The 19,538-nt window shown below is 44.7% G+C and overlaps 2 protein-coding genes across 5 annotated transcripts in view; one reads left to right on the top strand and one right to left on the bottom strand.

Annotated features, from left to right (window-relative positions):
* The window catches only part of LOC148317836 (uncharacterized), a 56,352-nt gene that overhangs the window by 594 nt on the left and 36,220 nt on the right, over positions 1–19,538 (top strand). For 2 of the 3 annotated variants that reach the window (XR_015840027.1, XM_088284253.1), the window contains exons 3-6: positions 17,998–18,085; positions 18,174–18,332; positions 18,849–18,896; positions 19,188–19,238. Coding sequence is in view for 2 of the 3 variants with exons in the window: in XM_088284253.1 (XP_088140379.1) it covers positions 17,998–18,085; positions 18,174–18,332; positions 18,849–18,896; positions 19,188–19,238 (346 nt within the window). In the remaining variant the exon portion in view is untranslated. The remainder of the gene's footprint in view (positions 1–17,997; positions 18,086–18,173; positions 18,333–18,848; positions 18,897–19,187; positions 19,239–19,538) is intronic. The other variant, XM_088284254.1, reaches the window with a different exon arrangement.
* Positions 173–4,414, bottom strand: LOC148317837 (catechol O-methyltransferase domain-containing protein 1-like). Of its 2 annotated transcripts, none has more exons than XM_088284249.1 (7): positions 4,270–4,414; positions 2,255–2,385; positions 1,856–1,961; positions 1,515–1,633; positions 1,036–1,090; positions 670–803; positions 173–578 (listed from the first exon to the last, which is right to left on the bottom strand). In XM_088284249.1, the coding sequence occupies exons 2-7, from the start codon at positions 2,357–2,359 to the stop codon at positions 426–428; spliced, it is 672 nt and encodes a 223-aa protein (XP_088140375.1). In that variant the 5' UTR covers positions 2,360–2,385; positions 4,270–4,414; the 3' UTR covers positions 173–425. The 2 variants fall into 2 exon arrangements, with proteins under 2 accessions (XP_088140375.1, XP_088140374.1); XM_088284248.1 differs by lacking the exon at positions 4,270–4,414 and adding an exon at positions 3,340–3,518.

Raw genomic sequence — 19,538 nt, forward strand, 5'->3', positions numbered from 1 at the left:
CCTTTTAGGATTCACCGATTCCGCTCCTCGTGACCATTGTAATTGTCTTAAAAACGTTTTCTTTTCACAAATTCAAATTGCAATAACTAAAACAATCACGTTTTGCGTTTATAAGCAAGAACATATAGCAGGGAGGTAAAAAATAATCTTACAGCTTGAACGAATGAAAACATTTAGGATCAAAATCTGTTTTATTTTCGATCAAAAAAAGCCTATTGGGATATTTCAGTGTCGACCATGTTAGGGGCACTTGGAAAAGTATTTTATTCTTTAGGTCGTACTAGAGTAAAAAAAAACATAATTGGACATTGTTTGAGTTAATACAAAGTGGGGTCAATTTTTTTTGAGTAAACCAAAACAACACATCATAGTCTATGTCTTTTCTCTTTCGCACGAGCGGCCTGCTGGCGCTGCTGCCGTCTTTCCTACAATTTGATGGCCAGCGTGAGGCCGTCGCCCACGGTGAGCATGCTCAGGCTGATCCGAGCGTCCCGGTGCAACTTCTTGTTGAGCCTGTCGATGGCCAGCGTTGACGTGTCGTCCGCGGCGGGTTGCAGCACTTTGCCGCCCCACAGCACCTGCACGTGCAAATGCCAAAAAGTTCCCCGGCGCTTCGCAAACCCATTGTCAACCTTTCACGGCCGTGTTGGTGGCGTGGGGGGGACTTACGTTGTCAATGGCAATGATGCCGCCTTTCCTGACGAGCTGCAGAGACTTTTCGTAGTAGGGATCGTAGTTTTCTTTGTCAGCGTCGATAAAGACAAAGTCAAACGTTCCCGCCTCGCCGGCAGCCAAAAGCTCCTCTGGTCGGAGAAGAAAAGACATTAAAATAACAATGAGCACAAGAACGGGAACAATAATTAAGTTGTGCATACTGTATTTTGTAAATAGTTGAGCATAGAAGATTACAAGACTCCTTTTTGACAATGTCACAAAAGTGCCGTAATTAGCCAGTCCCTCAGTGATCGTTGTAAATTTGCCTCTCCCCTCCACACATGATGCAATGTCACAGCTTGAAGTGCGTCGCAACGTTACCAAGTGTGTCCAATGCAGGCTGAATGCAGAGATCAATTTTCTTCTCCACTCCTGCCTGTGAAGAAAGAAAGTTGGCAAAATAATCCTCAACATTATCACTAAAAGAAAAAAGTGGAAGTGCAAGTTAATGCAGGAAAAAAAAGTTTCAAATCTTGTTTGGTCTTAGAAGAAAAAACAAATCCAATTAGGTGCTAAAAAAACAGCAAAACCTGTTTAGAATATTGACTTTCATTTGCAATTTAAAGATGAGCGCAAACGCAAAAGACAGCTTTCAGCAAAACGCAGGTCAAAATCAAGCTACAGTTCCCACTTTGACACACATCCATTATTGCCCTCAGGACTTCTTGATAGTGCAACAAGTGGGGTCTCTTCCAAGATAGTGAACCCAAAGAAAGCAATTGTCACCTTGCGCAAAAACATCCCAGAAAGCTCAATGAAGAGATGTCAACAAGTCAAGAGTGTTTGAGCTTCTTTTCTACCTCCTGCCAGAACGGTTTGCCCATGTCTGCAAATTCCTGGCTGACATCGCACGCCACCACCACGCCGTCATCGGGCAATGCCAGCGCCATGCTCAGCGTGTTGTAACCTGTGTACACGCCTGCGCCCGAAGCGCCCGAAAAACAAAAAACTTCAGGTTATTCATACCAATAAAACGGAGCGCTTCAACTCCTAACATTTCTCTTGAGCTTTTCATAGTGCTTGCTTAAAATTTTCCGAGAATGAGGTCAAGTTCATTTTTAACGGGTATTTTGTGATTTGAATTTGAATTTGAGAGGGTAAACGATGCAAAGATGCATCTCGGCGCTTGACGACACCTTACCGATCTCTAAGGCCTTCTTGGATTGGATGAGTCGCACCAAGTTGGCCATGAACTGCGACTGCTCGCAGGAGACCATCATGGCCTTTCCGTCGTGCTCCAAAGTCCTCTGAAAGGCAACAAACAAAAAAAAAATATATGACCTTTTCTAAAATCAACTCATTGGAGTTTACATATCAGGATTTTTTTCCCCCTCTTTTTCTTTAAAGTGCATCCCAGCTAAGATGCACAAGCAAATACCAAATTCTGGTAATATGTGGAAGATGACTCTTTGACTTTTGGCTCAATTACACTCAATTATTTACATGCACTATCATTGTGTTCTATATTTTACATGGAGTGCTATTTTTGTTCCAATTCAAGGCCATTCCTTCCTTTAATCTTGTTAACGAGCGCGCGTACCAGTCTGAGGTTGGCCAAGGCGGGATGCTCCCTCATGGAGTGGCGCAAAACGTACTGCATCAGCGGGTTGCTTTGCCCGCTGCCATGACTTTTGGAGAAGTTCATTCTCAAAGCTTTCCTCTTCCCTTTTCCTGTCGGCAAAAGAACATTATTTCAGTGGTACAGCTCAAGTGGACTATGGACGCATGCTCGATGTTAATGTTGAGTGGTTACCTAAGCGCAATGTTAACAATGCAGTCAGTTGCTTTTACAACGTTTAAAGTTCAGAGATACTCAATCCGCTTGCGCTTACAAACCTTCCATTGTGGGACAGTAATCTCGTATTTTTTTGTGTCTATTATTTATCGTATCGTTTGACTTAAAGAGGCTTTGTTTCAAGATTTGTACAGTATTTGACTACATTTTAAGTAACAGCTACAATATTTTATAAATTGAAATACAACCAACATTCATTGGTTAACTTATGCGTATTACTCTTTTATTCATTTTTTATTTATTTATACATTTCCTTTCATAGATTCTGTTTAAAGTACTCTACTCGGCTGCTTTTAAATATTTGATACAGTATATACAAAATCCATATTTTGATTCATTTTAAAATTGAAGCCATTAAAATGTATATTTTTGTATTAAGTACTTTTGTTAGTTCATATTCGTTTAAACGTGTTAAATGTATGTTTTTATTTGACATGCTGCGCATTATGTATTTTATTTCGTTTTTATTTGTCAAAAAAAGATGTTGTTGAAGTAAGCTCTAAACACCCCCACTAATGCTACAGATGGTATCTCCCATTCGTCTCCATTCATTCCTATGACGATTATCTTAAAGCAGGTGCAACGTTATTTCAATTGTTTTAAGATTTAGATTCGAGAGTTGGTTCTGTAAAAAAAAAGTTGGTAATAGTTTACGACATATATTATTACGTTTGATTGTTACAATCTGAGGCAAATCCCAAGAGACGCTGGGGGGAGGGGCTGCACCCATGATTGACAAGTCCCTCGATTGATAGTAGCGGTCGTAATCGTTATTGTTGATCGACTTTTGTCTTCGTGAAACACATATTAAAAATAAAGGTGTGTCCTACCTAACAAATATCCCGCAATAAAAACAAGTCCGAGTGTGAGCGTCCCAACGAGTGCTTCTTTCGAGACGTCGCGGAAGCCCATGTTGGCTTTGCTAGTTAGTAGTTACCGAACGGCGCGGTTGGGCTGGACCGCCTCCGGTTTCCGTGACCCTTGGCCATAATGACGTCACATGACCGCACATGACCGCACACCGCGAGGAGAGGCGTACGACGTTTGAATTTTTTTCATTACGAACACAATTAAAGAGATTGCTTGTAAAATGATACGTAAACTTATTTTACCCAACCAATTTATATCCGTTGAAACGGAATAATTCTTGAATTTTTGTATGATATTCAACATTGTCTAATTGTACAAAATTAAAATCGATGAAAACAAAATTATTGCCAATTTTACAATAATGTTTACGCGGTACCTTTTTTGTATGTAATCTTTTTTATTTTTTCATACCCGTTGTATAACCTTGTTTTTTGTGGATTTCGTAAAGTGATAACCCATTGCTATATTTTAATTTTATTTGTTTTAATAAGTAATTTTGTTTGTAATTTGCCAGCCCCCCCTCCCAAAAAATACGACGTTTGAAGTCATCACTTCCGGTTACCTTCTTACCGTCCCCAAATGTTTGCTCATCAAGTGAACGGACTACGCATGCGCATTTTGGTAAACAGTGGACGCAGTTAAGTGACGTAACGCGTCGGGACTGTATTAGACTTGCTTTCGAAGTATTTCTCTTAATTGTTTCGGGTTTAAAGAAAAATCAAACGCTGTGTTGGAATCGTAAACGACCACACCCGAAATGAGTTACTACAAGACTTGGTTTTTGCAAAGTAAAAAAATGTTACACGTGCGAGTCAGCATGCGTGTGAGACGCACGGAATGAGCGAAGGCATTCGTTGTTTCTAGTTTAGTGATGAAAACAACAAGCATACCTCTCCTTCTATATGTGTGACGGTTTCTCGCTCCCCTCCTCCTCTTTCAGCTTGCAGAGAATGAATTCCTGTCCTGAAGCCAACCTTAAACATTGAGTCGACTCATGCGCCGTCACATGACCTCTCGAAAGCTTATTTTCTATTCAAGCCCCAGCACGAAAGTAACATATGAATGTCATGTTTTTTTTAATTATTACATGATCGCTTATATTGTATGGAATTTTGTATTTGGACAAATTACACGTAAACAAGTACTGTTTGTGTTGTCGTGTAGTATCAGTTCTCAAACAGAAGAGTGCAGTGTTGTCTCATCTAAAATGGCAGTCCTGAATTTCATGGCAACGAGTTTTCAATTTAGTATCCATAATTGTCGGTTTAAATTAGAGTGTCATGATGAGGGTGTACAGTGATCTAGTGGTTAACATGTCTACTACAAACTTCTGGGTTGGGGGTTGAATCTCAAAACTGGGCTGAGACTAGGAAGACATTTTTTAGGGAAAAGAAATCCCAAAGTAGTAAAAAAAAAAAACATACAACGTGAGAGGGAAAAAAATGGCACAAAGTGTGTCTGCTGTGTGTCATCTCTAAAAATGTGGTCCAAAATGATGATAGTGTGACAATTTCTGCTTTCACTTTTGAGGTCCCTCTCCGTGCCTGCGATATCTGACGCCGAGCCTTCTGTTGTGAGCCGTCCTGTGGAGAGAGGCAAAATCCCTTACAGAGGAATGTTCTGGTATGTCGGAACACTGTTACTTTATTATTTTCAAATAATAGATTAATCGTTGCACCTCTCATAAAAAACATTGTAAAAGAGCATTGTGACTATGGCTCTCCTTGCCCACATGTGAGGGCATTACTAGTGCATTAATTGATCATTTTTTTCCCTCGCTTCACTTGAGTGGGGCATATCGTCAAGTGCCAAAGAAAATGCAACGTGCATGCCCAGTGTTTTTACTTTGATGCTAGCTAAAACAAGGTCTCAGATGTTCGTTGGAACGTCACATTTCTCCGCAACCCTCGAGGCCTGTTTCCTGTCCACGTCCCCAATTGTAGCCGACGTCTGGCAATTTGACTTTCATCCCCATTAACTCCCACGCTTGCTCACTCTCGACTTTAGTATGAAAGCCGCGGCGTCAAAAGTTTTTCAACGGCGGGTCTGACGAGCGCCAGTCAGTCACTCGCTTCACCCCGAAAATGAAATGTCATGTAAGCATCGGTCCTTTCAACTCTCTTGCTCTGCCTCTCCCCTCTCCGGTTGAGTGACGGATGAGCGAGCGATACGACTCCGTCAGAGTGTGGCGCCTGACAGTTTGATTTGACAGCCCTCTTCAAAGCAAATATACTCCTCGTTCCTGACACTGCATCAGCTTGACAAGAGGGAAAATGCGGAGAGAGGCTGGGCCAACAAAAAAAGACACTCATGTACCGTGTATTCACATCTGTATAAAATCATACAAATGAGTGTCACGCATTGTTCCGGGGGATGGGCACTTTATATCTTATTTATTTTCAATTTGGGGCTGCGAATCATCCATACTTAATGGAAATGAAATTGTTGAACGGGCGCAATGGCAAAACTTAGGTGACAGAATGTCCACAAATAAACAAAGGAAAAAAATGAGCCCGCTGCAAGATTCTTTTCCTCTAAAGTGAATTGAGAAATTTGTTTCTAAATCCACCATTTAAGATAATTCTTGGAAATGTACAAAACCTGAGAACTATTTTGTACTTACTTTTGGTTGCAAGGGCAAAAGCTGGCTAATAAATATTGATTTGGCTCCAAGTGAGAGGGGGAGCTTCATTTGGTCCCGCTGCAGCTTTCTCTAATAAAATAAAAAGTGCTTTGCTGCCACCTCGTGGCACATTTTGTACTACAAATGGTCTTTTCCCAATTTGCCGCTTTACAGATTGAGCCGTGCTCCAAACAGTAAAAATACGCAATTAAATGGATTGTGTAACATATCAACCAACATGCTGTGTTGATTTCATGCAATTGCATTTTTAAAGTTTCAAACTCTTGAATAACATCAAATGACACCTTTCGACCGTTATTAACGAATAGGACGTGTTTCCTGCCTTTCGCCGCTAAACGCGCTTGTACTTGAGTGTGTAAATGTGACGTGCTTGGAAGGAATATGCAATGCATAGAGCTAAATGATTCATGGCAACCTTTTACATAATTTAGAATTAATCGCAACCCGTTGGCTCGGAATTTATGAATAGTGAAAACGCAGAGCCGCCGTGGCGATATTCTAATTAATATCTTAAGTTGCCGTTGCTCACTGCGCCGAGTGTACGGGGCGCGAATAATGCGAGGCAACAACAGCCGAGCTGTGCATTTAAGTGGGGAATGTCTGGTCGCGATGGGCGCAATATGCATTTGCCTGAACAACTTAACAGGGGGGGAATCTTTTATCAGAGTTGTCACATGTTGTGGCTAATCACTCGGAGCGCCGCTAAGATTAGCGCTAATGCGTTTCCACCCTCTCGGCCGCGGGGCATCTTCAGTCGACTCGTTTTGCCGCGGTCGTCGCAAACGACCGGAAGAAGAAACTCTGGCCATTGACAGGAAAATTAGCCGGGCTCCTCGCCGTTTGAAAGGCTTTCTTTTCGTGTAGTGAGCTTCCAAAACAGTCTTTGGCTGAAGACCTTTTCATCATGTTTGAAAACAATAGGCGGCGGGGGTTTATGACCGTATTTTGCGTATCGTGTACATTTTTAGCAAACATGGCGGTTGGCGTGACCTGAAGTTGACACGCGAGTGTTTTCAGAAGAAGCCCATGGGTCAAGCCTACGCAATGATGTTTACGAGCTCAGTGTATTCTTAGTTTGGACGGTTAATTCACAGGCCAACGTCTGCTCACTCTCCCCGCCAACGCGCCACAAACAAAGGGCCTCCTCTTCACTAATGCTCCCCGAGGCTTCGCCACTATCTATTGATCTGCTGTCACCCAATTTCTCCGTGACTTATGCCCCTTCTTAATTCCCATTACTGTGCACACTGAAGCCTTATCGCCGGCGAACAATGAGCTTCTTGTCACTGGGGGCAAGAGAAAATATGAGAGTGCGAGCGCAAACTCGTGACTCCTCGCCGCTCTGTGACCTCCGCGCTACGCGCTAGGCTAATGCTAAGCATCAGAAAATGCTATGCTTTTCTTTCTTTCTCCATTTAAAGACGGAAAAATGCAAGGCATAAAAACGTCGCAGCGATGACGAGTCTCCGTCCTGGCTTCGGCTTCTTTTCCATTATGTTTTGCTCGTCTTTGCTCAACAAAGAGTAATAAAGTCATAAATTACGACAACGGCAGAAGGTACGGACATTCCGTCTCTGAAATGCGGTTGAAGGTGCCATAAACCTCCAGCAGAGTCAAAGATAAGGATTGACATCATCCCGATGCTCTAAATCAAGAGAATGAAACGCTTGCTGTTGTCCTTTAGCCAACGTCTTTTGTTTGCGTTCAAAGGGGACGCGGCGGGAACTTATTTGCATATTTTGTATTAAAAAAATAAATAAACAACACAATCACCATGAGATTTTTTTGCTGGTGCTAAAAAAACAAACAGTTTTGCTATTAGCCTCACAGGACCTTCAATTTCATCTTTAAAACATTTTTTTTTATTGCATAACTAGTACTGTTGTCCCACTTATTTTATTCTCAGCCACGCGGCCTGGTTAGTCAAGAATGCTCGCTCCAAAAGAAATTTTTGATCTTTTTTTGTCTTCCTCAGACCAAACTCACGACTTGATCTGCGGGAAGACGTCCATCTTTCTTATCGGGACGGGTATTAATATCACCAATGCGTCGAAAGTCTGCTTGCTGAATTGTCGGTTGTTTGGGCAACCCCGGCGAGTGCGCGTCGCCCGTAGCGTCCAAATGTCCCAGTTTGAACAAAGACGCGTTGAGCCCGCTGGAACTTAACTCGCTCGTTTCAGCGCCAAAACGCTCATGTCAGTGCCTCGGAGACGGCCGCCACTCGCGCTCAGCGTCTCCGGGTTCACGACCCCGCAGCCGTGATAAATGTCAAGCGCGACAATATCCCGCTAACGAGGCGTGCCAGCGCCAGCCGATCATCTCCTTATTGACTGGGAAGGCGTAAAGGGGCCTGTAATGTGACTCTAAATGCTACATTACAGCCTATTTATCCGGCTAAGCATGTGGGCCGCTTATTCCGCCTCACGCGGTCGTTGGCTTGGCTCCGAGCCCGCCTGTCAGATCCCAGGCGGAAATCGCCATTCTCCGAATGTGGGACACTTTGTTCATCAATCACCGAGGAAGGCTGCCATTTTGGTTTGAAGGGGAATTCTTGGCCTCATGTTGGTCCTCTTCAACATTCTTTTAAAGGGGAAGTCAAACGTTTTCTGGTTTTGTGCGGCCCCACCTGTCTAAACGCGGCATTCGGATGAATACGGCGTTGGTGGCATATCAGTTAAGCCGAAAAATCCACCTGTTTTCATGGCGTGACAACTGTTTAAGTAAGTGAACGCCGATGGTTGCGCAACGCATGAAGATGGATAACGTGAATTCATTGATTAGTGACATTTCTGTTCCTTTCAATGGGAAAAGATCATTTTAATAAAAAGATAAGATTCCTAAATATCCAACAGCTTTGGAAAGCGTTATGTCCAGAAAACGTCACCGAATCTGACAGAACGAGCGTTATTACACAGCAAATGCGTCGACGTCGCGCGTTGGATGCCACACCGAAGCTTTTGTTTTCCTCCTGTTGTCGACGTGCCGTATTTCGCCCCGCGAGATCTCACTCTCAGCTGTTCACTTGCTTGAGTGTGACGCCGAGTTTGCTGAGAGACGTTCATTATGTCACGCGCTCGTGGTGACGGCAATTAATGTTTGCAAAATAGTCCAGCGCGATGGCCTCTCTCTTGACCTTGCCTCATCCTAGAAATTTGGCTTTTTTTCCCTTTTACTGCGTTCACAACCCCCGATCCTTCTTTGACCTTGTTACATCACCCACTTTAAAAATGTCCCCGTTCCAAAAGGTTCTCGCTCACGTGGTTTAAATTTGAGTGGATGCGCCACTTGTTACAAGTTGAATGTCTTCTGCGATCAGGCTTGTAATTTGATTTTATTTGTATATCAAATGAATATAGCTCGTTCGTAATCGGCGTGACAAGCCTCATCTTTATCTTGGACTCAGAAGCGGTGCCGGTCTCAAACCCAAAGAAAAAATAGAAACACGGTAGCCCTAATGCTGACCTGGGTGGCTAGTAATAGCATGCTAACAACGAAACTTGAAACTTGGAAGGATTCCGAACCGTTTCTTTGCCTGTCTCGGATCACGTGCGTGAAAGGTATTTATGAGCCTTCACACGTGGCAAGGGGCCATGCGCTGCTTGTAGATCAAAACGCCGGAAAAGGAAAAGGGTCACTCCTCTATGGGAAGCCAGATGGGGTTTATTTTGGTTGAGGGGGTCATTTCATCTTTGGACGGACCGCCCCCAGTCGGTCGAGTCTCGTTTTAGACGGGTGCCAAGACGCTATTGAATGTGACCAAACGCATCCCCATTAACACCCGCCGCATTTAGAAGCCAGAGCGGACGTCCTCAAAATAAGTCGCCTCGTCGTGTCGCAGGGGCGCACCGCGGCTGCGCGGTTTTATTTTCACGACACGGCCCGACATGAAAAAATTGTGGCGAATCGTGTCATGATTTGATTTGTGCGATTCTCACATGCACCTCATCACAGATTCGGGCGAGTGTGGGGGTGGTGGACCTATCCTCCATTTTTCTTCCTGCTAAATCATTGAATGATTTGTTGTTTTTGAACATGGGCCGACACCACGTCGACCACAAACATCATCTGGCGGGATTTTGTTGAGTTTTGGTGAGAACGGGCCAACGTGATCCCGTTTCGGTTGCTCTGCGGGAACAAAAAGTCGACGGAGGAATCCAAAACGCGCACATAAACATGGCCTGGTGTGAATTTTTGCTCCGACGTAAAACTCCCAATCAAATCGTGGATGGTGAAAGTCTCCGGGGCGTCGTCCAAAACTCCGCCGCCATCCATCAACAATATTGCCGTACAGGACGCGGGGAAAGCGCTTCTTTAAGCATTTCTCCGGGAGGCATAAAAAGTGTATTTACGGCCACCGCGGGCAGGTATAAAAGAAGATTGGCAAACATGAAAATCAAGTCCTCTCGCGGGTGCTGTGGAGCCGCGTGCCGCCACGCTAAATCATCGGTGGATGGGGGGGGTGAACAACAGTACGGTGGAAAAAAAAAAAAAAAGGCCGACTTGGGCTTGAGCTTTTTGCATTGTGTGCCGCCACGTTTGTTATGGCACTCCACATCTTTGCTCCTGCCTCTTCTCAGCCCTCTAATGAACTTCATCTGTCTTGTCCCGCACGTCGCAGTTTAATGTAACCTATAGTTTACCGTTTATTACCCGGCGCCGAGATTTAAGGATGCTGAGGATCGTGTTTCTGCGCATAAGTGATGCAGGATTGATTTCTTCTCCAAATATACGAATCACCGGGGTCATTACGGCGCTGGGCTCTTTCATTAAATTGAGCTATGTCTCCGGCTCCACCTCGCACCGCCAATATACTGCTTTGGGAATGACGACGTGTAAACTATCGCTTCATTTATCCCACCGTTGCTGTCCGGCCAATAGATGACCGCTTACCCCGGATGTCCTTTTTGATGAATTGAAACGTAGTGTGGAAAGATGTGCAAACGTAATAAATACAAATGTGGCGCTCTTTAAAAAAGAGCAAGACGGCTTAATCTCCCGGTAACGGCGAGGACCCCGTAATGGATGACGGCGCCAGAAAATTCCTCACACGCACGCTCTATATTGACTTTTCAAATAAAAAGGCATTCATGTAGATAACGGCCATTTTGAATCCTCATTAGTCACCGCTAATCTGGAAACGCGGCCGACGTGCGACGCCGGGAGGGGGCGAGTACCGACTCGTTCGCGGCCGCTCGTTAAAGGAGAAATAAAAGACAAAATAAATCCAATCTGAGAAGGCGAGCCATTCGTCACGTCGGCCGCCGCTGGCTGCCCGCTTAACACTTTTATTGAGTCGTTGAGCCCGGCCCAGACCGCGATCCATTCATCATGAAGAACGCCTGCGTTCAGGTGATACGACCCTTTTGCTTTGTTTTCATTTCTTTTATCTCCATATTTCGCTGAAAACGCAGAGACGACTCGCTCGTCCGTTGAGCGAATGCCACGCAATTCTTCGGGTGGCGACTGTGCCGTCAATGTGCGCCTGCTCAAGCTCTTGCGTCCGCCAGCGTACTCGGCCCCTGAGATACAAACCCGATCCGCAAGGCCCATATTCACCTGCACCAGAACCCCTCCGGAGCCCGCTCACCACCGCCGTCTCTCGGACAGATGGCCACTGTTCTGCTAAAAGTGATGCCCTGACATGTGGAACAAATTTAAAAGTACGCTGATTTGGTTGTTTACGTTGCCTTGGTGGAGAATCTGACATCCACTAATGAACTGGAAATTCATGAAAAGGGATTTAAAGCGAGACTATATACTAGTTTGACAGGTCCTGCGACTTATACTCAGGTTTCAAACTCCAAAATTCATCTTCCATAATTATGTTGCCTTTCTGTGCATTACCGCCATCTACGTTCCGCCGATGGTAATGCACCAAATGTATTTGCCCAGCAGCCAAAAGACAACAAAAGTGGCCAGCTTCTTACTTTTATGACCAAGCAGGTCGTCCTCTTGCATTTATTTATTTTTTTTAATTGCCAACGATTCTAATAAGTCGTTAGTTGTGTTTCGTGAGTTGGTTTTACTTTTGCAATTTCCGACTGTGCCAACCATTGAGTGCATCCAAATATGATTGGATGACGGAGTGGGGAGTGAGCGAGTCGGTTTGTGTTTTGTGGCGCACAGTGAGTTGACCAATTGGTAGTAAAAAAAAATCAAATAAAAATATTAATTAGCATAATAAATCTGGTCAGTCAACCTTATTTCGCCAAACTTTTGTACTGTACAAATTAGCACCGTGCTCTCGTGTCTCAGCCACACTCACTGTGCATCGTAAACCTTTAAATTCCATATTGGGGTAAACTTACGCGTTAAAAGAAAAAAGAAAAAATCCCAGCTGGGGCTTTTCAATCCCAACAAGCGGCGTCTGTCTCAGTTCAAGTGAATTTGTAGCAGCACGAACAGCAAACAGCATTTTCAGCGTTCTCAGCGACGTCGCTGGGGACGTTCTCACACCAACTGGAGACCTATCAAGTGTCCCCCCCCCTCCGAACGCCCGCGCAAGTCCTAGCACCTGACGACATGGCCCTCTGCCGGGAGTTGCCGCTGTCACAATAAATCAGCGGCGGGCGGGATACGCTTTAATCGGGCCAGCGCCCCGTTTCGCTTGCCAGAAAGATGGCGGCGCTGAGCACGAGCGCGCCGAGGCTGCTCGATGCTTGACTGAGCCCGATAAAGCCTCGACTATTCAATCTGGGAATGAAAGATCCGATTCTTCGTACTTTAGTCCTTCCACTCGGGGTGGCGTGAGCACCGTTTGCCAATCTCTGCTTTCAGTCGAAAATAAACTCAGATGGCGTCGTTTCTAGCCAGGCCTGCAAACGTTTTTTAGCGTTCTTAGATTTATTATTAATAATTATAATTTAGAAAAAAAAATAAAGAGAACTTACAGAATGTTTTATTTCTACAGAATGTGCAAATGGAATTCCACTTGAAATGTCTCCAGTTTAGCAGTACCATCTTATGAAAAGAACACAGACAGACATGTTCTGTTTTCTATATGGCACGTGCAAGTCTTGTGAGCCACGCGCAATAAAAAAAAATGTCCTGATTCTCTGAAATGATAAAAAAAAAAAGGACAACTTGTTTAACTTCTTTCAAAGTCGAATGTTTGTGCCGACTATTCGCCGTCACTTTTTTTTTTTTTTTTTTTTACGACGCAAGTGGCTTGCTTTTGATGTGCCACAAAAAGCTCGCCATGATGGATGATCACTCGGGGCGTCGCGCTTTGTTGTGGGACGGGCCTACTGAGCAGCTGCGAGATGTGAAGGGAGGGGGGCGGCTGCTTGAATGGGAGATGTCTTGTGCCTTCAAAAAAAAAAAAAATCATGACTTCTTTGAACTTTTGGAATGATTGCAAGGCAAACACAACCAGACGATTGGAGCGCGCTTGCACCAATAAACATTTTTTCACAGCGAGCAAAGAGAGCTTCAGTGTTGATTTAGACGCAAGGCGTAAGTTTGTGCCACCTTTATGTAAAACGTCATTTATCAAGCCGGTGAACGGCTCCTGTCATTGCCTTCTCATCTTTTTTCCACCTCCTTGTGACTTTTGAACAAAGTGAGCAGGTCAGCATTCAAAATCAGTTTGAACGTTTTTCTTTCAAAGCACTAACAGAAAAGAACAAACGACATATTTAACTTTCCTGTCACAACCCGCTGTCAAAGAAAAAAAACAAAAACTTTTTGTTTTTTGTACCCCAAAAATATTCATTCGACTCTCATTCCACATTTTGCGTGATAAATTTGACCGTTTTTCCTGATCCGCATTTCTTGTTGAAGTTCAAGTCAAACCATTCCAACTCGAAACTGTTCACTTCAATCACATTCCAAAAACTGCGGCGTAGTTTATTATTTTCACATTTCCAAATCAAATGCAGACTTTTGACACTTTTTATCTGAATAAAGCCCAAAAGCCGTCTTGGAAACAAAAAACAGAAAATGCGCTTTTGTCGCACCTCAAACTATAAAAACAAGATTGCGGCAAAATGGTTTACAGATTTACAACCGAGAATTGGGCTGCGGGTGAATGACGCTTTTTTTTTTTGTTTTGTTTTACGTGTCCTGGCCTGAACTGTCATCTTCCCTCACAACGACCACGCTGACGTTCTATTACGCTTTTCGTCCTTGCATTGTCCACCCGCGGCTCTCTTTCATGTTTACTAATCGCGGCGGCGCTCTTTACACTTACGAGCAAACATTTACCAGCATTTAATAAGCCGTACCTATGAGAGTGGCGCGCAATTAAACGCGTCTGGCAGCTGGCCATCGTCATTAGTCACACGGAAGAGATTGCTGATAACGTGTCTCTTGTAAACTTCCCGGAGACGCAAAACTATCTGTTGCTTTCCTCGGCCGCGTTTACCGAGCAGAAAATGGTCACGTTTGGAAGCAATTTGAGGGAGCTGATCTTTCCCTCATCAAAATCTTCAAATAAAATGCTCCAGCGTAAACGACAAAAGCCGCTCGCTAGTCCAAAGCGGTTAATAGGAAAGTAGTAATTGGTGTTTCCGTGGCAACAATACCAACAAATGGCATCCCTCTTATGAAGATGCGAGCGCGCTAACGAACAAACCTCGTCGAGCTTGAGCGGAAATGATGATAAACGTGGAAGGCATCTGGATGGTTTGACGTTGCCGAATAATTACCGACGCCAAGATGGACGACGCCTTTGCACCCGCGTGGGCGCCGGAGAGCGTTTTCACCCCGGCCCGCCACATGCAAATGAATCACGCGCGGAGGCCAACGTTTGAAGGATATGCCTCAAATTGACCTCTTGTCTTTGCCGTTTGCGTTTGGATTTTGGTCTCCCATGCAAAGCGGCGCGATGTTGTGCACAACATCTGCTTTTCATTTCCTGCCAGAAAAAGAGAGGCCAATGTAGTTGAGATGAAATCGCTCACTCGCTCTGTTGCAGTCCTCCTCAACGTGCCCAACGCCGCAGTTTGGGGTTCCGTGCGTTTATCTTGAAGATGAATTTTCACTTTCAAAACATTTATTTCGGCTCATTTTTCATTTTTGCATTTTGAATTGCATCATCAATATTTAAAGATGATTTGAGACCAACACTCGCATTTTAATGTTTGGTCATGATGGAAGTACGTTTTTTTTTTTAATAGGTGGTTCTTGGTGTCAACATTTTGAGAGTGTCGTGTTTACTGCCCTGTGATTTACGGACGGCGGGCCAACTCCGGGAAGCAAAATTCCTAGTCGGAGTTCAGGGGCTAGCAACCGGGCCTTTTTTTGGCGCCGAGAGGCCCGGTCTTTTCTTTCGGCTCATGCCAAAGTATTTTGCACGGCAATTAGCTCCGTCCTCATTTGGGTCTCCAGTCCCGCAGGGTTAGCAGAGCCATTTATCATCCTCGGGGCTTGGAACGCCGCCACTCCAACTTCGGTACTTTTTGTAAACAGTCACTAGCACTTTCCATGTCATCGCTTTTGGAAGGGAGGGGGGCGACGGGAGTTGTTTCCTTCGTCCAATCGTCCGCCGGATGCCTTGCTGTTTCTCTTCACGTGGGAAATGTCATTACGCACGGCTCATTCGTCACGTGATAAATACGCGGGGCAAAAAGAGTGACGACAACCAAAGCGGCTTGTTATCGACGCTCGCCGTCACCCAAACGAGGCGGTGCCACCGGCCAGCCAAATTGACGACGCTCTTTATGAGCCGACTTGACATTTAGCTCATGTTTACACGCACGCAGACGCCAGATAAGTAACCTTGTTAGAGCGCCATTAAAAGCACTATTCTTATTTTATGTTTGATCCGCCAAAAATCTTGGCTGCCGTACAAGAATTTCCATTGCCTCCAAATGCCCGCAGGGCGTCATTAAAAGTGGCGTTGGAGGAGGCAGAGCCGTAAACGCGCGTCGGATGCGGCCTGGCTCTCCTTCGCCGCCAGCAAAATAATTGAACGCGTCCAAGAGACGACGAAAGAGTCATCACTTGGCTCCGAGCTCGCCAAGTCGTTCCCGATTTCTCGTGTTTCTTCATCTTTCAGAATTCCGGAATTACAATGATCTTATTTTAGCTTTCATTGAACCCCTCCATACAGCTTGGGTCCAATCTGACTTGCTTTTTTTTTTTTTTCCCAAAATATTTACGACAAACGACTGTTGCTATAAATGTTTATCTCTCACGAATTACGGTTGATCGTGTCAAGCAGGCCGTTGAAAAATTGTTGGATCGAAACAATTCTGAGGATATTCCTGCTCCAACTCCAACTTCCCGGAGAACATATTGTGCGTGTGCGTGCAAAGTGAACCGCGTGTAACGTTTGCGTGGAGTCCCAGACGTTATCAGATGGGACTAATTGTCGAGGTTGTGCGTCTGGGCGCATGATGGATGCCAGGCCGGGCCGTCGGGTGGCGGGAATGTTTAATGTTCTCATGATTGCCGCTTCTGCTGCGTATATTTCTCCGTCAGCGCCGCCGAGGCCATCCGACTCGAAAGACCCGCGGGTCATCCGTCTTCGGCCTCGCTCGAGTGGCGGCGATTTGTGATGACGCCGCATCCGGCTGACAGTCAGCTTTTCTTGAAAAACACCAAAAAAGAAGGAAAGCGTCCATTACCAGCTGGGGAAGCCATCTTGCTTTTGTAGTTGGGTGGATGAAGGCGGTGGAAATGAAGCGTTGTTTTGACCATTTGCGGTTCTGGACGGTCGTCGGGTCCCTGGCGCCTGCATTTCCTCTTTTCAACAAGTCCATCATCCACAAAAACGAGAGAGAAAATTAATTTATTCAAAAGGAGGACCAAATCTTTGGTCCCTGCTGGATGCAACACCGCACCAGTTTGTGTCCACAGCTTATTTCCTCTCATGGGTCGGCGCCAAAATTCAGCCAATAAAAGTGTCACGATTGGAGTTTGAAGCCAACATGGCGTACTCAACCGGTTGAAGTGGTATTTCTTTTTTTGTGTGTGTGCGAACAAACCTAATAAGAATAATCAGGAGTCGGCCAGTCATGCGTCTGCCTTCGAAGGCAGCTGGCAACAGCGTGTCGACGGCGTGCGCTCGATTGTTAGCGGGAAGGCTTGCGACTCATCTTTGTCCTAAAAACGTACCCGATTGAAATGAAATGGGCTTTCCGGTGTGTGTGTTTGCCGTACTTTGGTCACATTTCCACCCGACAAGAAAGCACGAACAGCGGGGAGGCGCGGTGCCAGCGTGTCATACTTTTAAACACGCTTAAATTAGAGGCTGTTTACTGGTCTCGGCGCTCATTCGTCTTCGTCAACGTTGCTGTGCCTCTCGCAAATTTGTCAGTAAGCGCTTCCACATGCCACCGCCGAGCAGGGGCGGGCGAGGGGGGGGGAAAGACGAGGTTATCGGAGCCAGCGGCTTGCCGAGCTCTTCAGTCAGCCTGCAGTTAATTAGCCACACACACACACACACACACACAATAGGCCTGGCGGTCATTAATCACACACAAGTGGCAGTCGACAAACTGAGCAAGACGTTTTTGGAGACAGAAAAAAAAAATGTTTTCCGCCAATGACAGACATCAAAAATGTGCCCTGTGTGAGTGGCGTGCGTAAATTACAGACTTTGTGAAAAGTGCTGAAAGACAAGAACACACTGCTTAAGTCACTCCTGCGCTTTCTTGCTTTTCTGTGTTGACACACTGCGGACACGACAAAGTGTCTGCGGCTATACCCCATCGGACGACCTCCAAACACACACACGCAAAGAATATAGTCACAATTTGTTTCTTTGTTAATTCACTCGTTATTTGCATTGATTGTGCTCAGGCCAATGCGTGTCTTGTCTAAAAACTTTGCTTTGGCGCCACCTTGTGGCTAAATTGTCATGTTGGCAACAGTTTGATTTCGCCATGCCTTCACCTTGTCTAATGAAAAGAAAAACGTGATTTGACGGCATCTTGTCATCTCCAAGCAATTACTTGCCTCAATCATCGTCGTCATGATCGGAAATTACTCTCAGATTTTGTGACTTTTTTGTGTGTGTGTTTTACAGGAAACGTCAACCGGGAGTTACAAACGGCTCAAAGCAGGCACACTTGGAAACTTCTTTGGAGGACTGTGAAAGGATTTTTTTCCCCCAAGTATGTTTTAATACGTTTAAACGTTTAAGATGGTATGACAAAAACAAAGTTGATTTGGGATCAAATTTATTTGACTTTTGTCTCTCAGAGCTCGTCAAAATGATCTGAAGTGTGTGGCCATTTTTCTCTGCCGTCAGATGGATGACACAGGCCCCCCCCCCCTGATTTCAAGTTGGACCTTGGGGCCTTTAAATCCACGTCTGGCCGGCCTCTGCACAGGTCACAAGCTGAGAGCAGGAAGTCAAATGTAAGCAGTGAGTGGAAATCCCCCTGATGGGATCATTAATAAGCTTGACGGCGGACCGTCAAGTGATATAAGGACGGCATTGCAACAGACAAGTGTTTGAAAATGTGTTCCGCTGCAGGTGGCGCCTGGAGCGCAATCACCAGCTCGTGTCTGTCACGCATTGTAAACGTGAACTATTTTCGGCTCCAAAGACAAAGAATTAGAACGCATCGGACACGCTATTTGCCGTGGCATCGAGTTGACATCGACACGCCACCATCGTTCTTGTTACGCTCGTGCACTTCAGGTCAGGGAGTCTGTCAGTGGCTGTCTTGACTGGAAATGAACAAAACATGAAGGATATCAAATTTCGGACATTACATGTTGTCACCATCCAGGATCACAAACTGTTTCAATTTCAGGAAAATTTCACCTTTTGAATGTTGTTCACTTGTCATGTTGAGGTTTTTTTTTTTTTTTTTTTTTTACTACATACTTATTTTTAAGTAAGAATTCTTGTCACTTTCTTATTTTCAGATGGAGGTCAAAAGTCCGAATGTGTTCTCTTCTCTTCCAAAAATCACGGTAAGAGCAACTGACAAACTACTCTGCCCAGGCTAAAAGCTCACCATCGTTTTTGTGTTTGTGTGTGTGGACAACGCTGCTGGACTGACCACCAGTGCGCTGTATGTGCGCAATTATGAAATCACAAATGATATGACTTGAGTTGAATTAAGGACAAGGCTCAGCAACATTGTTCCCATTCGAAGCCATTTGAGTTTTTCAACGTCCGCCGGCACATTTTCAGTTCAGCATTGGCAAATTCACTTCTTTGTAGATGATTTTGTCTAAATGGAGCTCCTCAACTTTCTTCAGCAGTTCATTGATGCCAAGATACAACCAGATGGAGAAGAAAACAGCAAATAGGTGAGTTTTCTTTTTCAGTTAAGAGCTGCTGGGAGACTCCAAAATTAATCTGTAAATGGGCAAAGCACAAAAATGTTGAGGTTGGATGGTTTTGGAGCTGCTTCCTCTGAAGTTTGAGTTGTTTGGTGGCACCCAACAAATGGGCTTGAGTTCGAATTTGACTTCTTCCTTCGCAAGACGCAACAAAAAATGTGTAACATTAAAAAATAAATAAATAAATGCCGCCCTCAAAAATCTCTGCGCAGACTTCAAGTTTGCATGTCGCCAAAAATGGATTTCATAAAACGGCCACATCATCGT

The sequence above is a fragment of the Idiotropiscis lumnitzeri genome, chromosome 20 (genome assembly GCF_059441095.1).
Source record: "Idiotropiscis lumnitzeri isolate Australia: NSW breed Sydney's pygmy pipehorse chromosome 20, RoL_Ilum_1.0, whole genome shotgun sequence".
Taxonomy (NCBI): Eukaryota; Metazoa; Chordata; class Actinopteri; order Syngnathiformes; family Syngnathidae; genus Idiotropiscis; species Idiotropiscis lumnitzeri.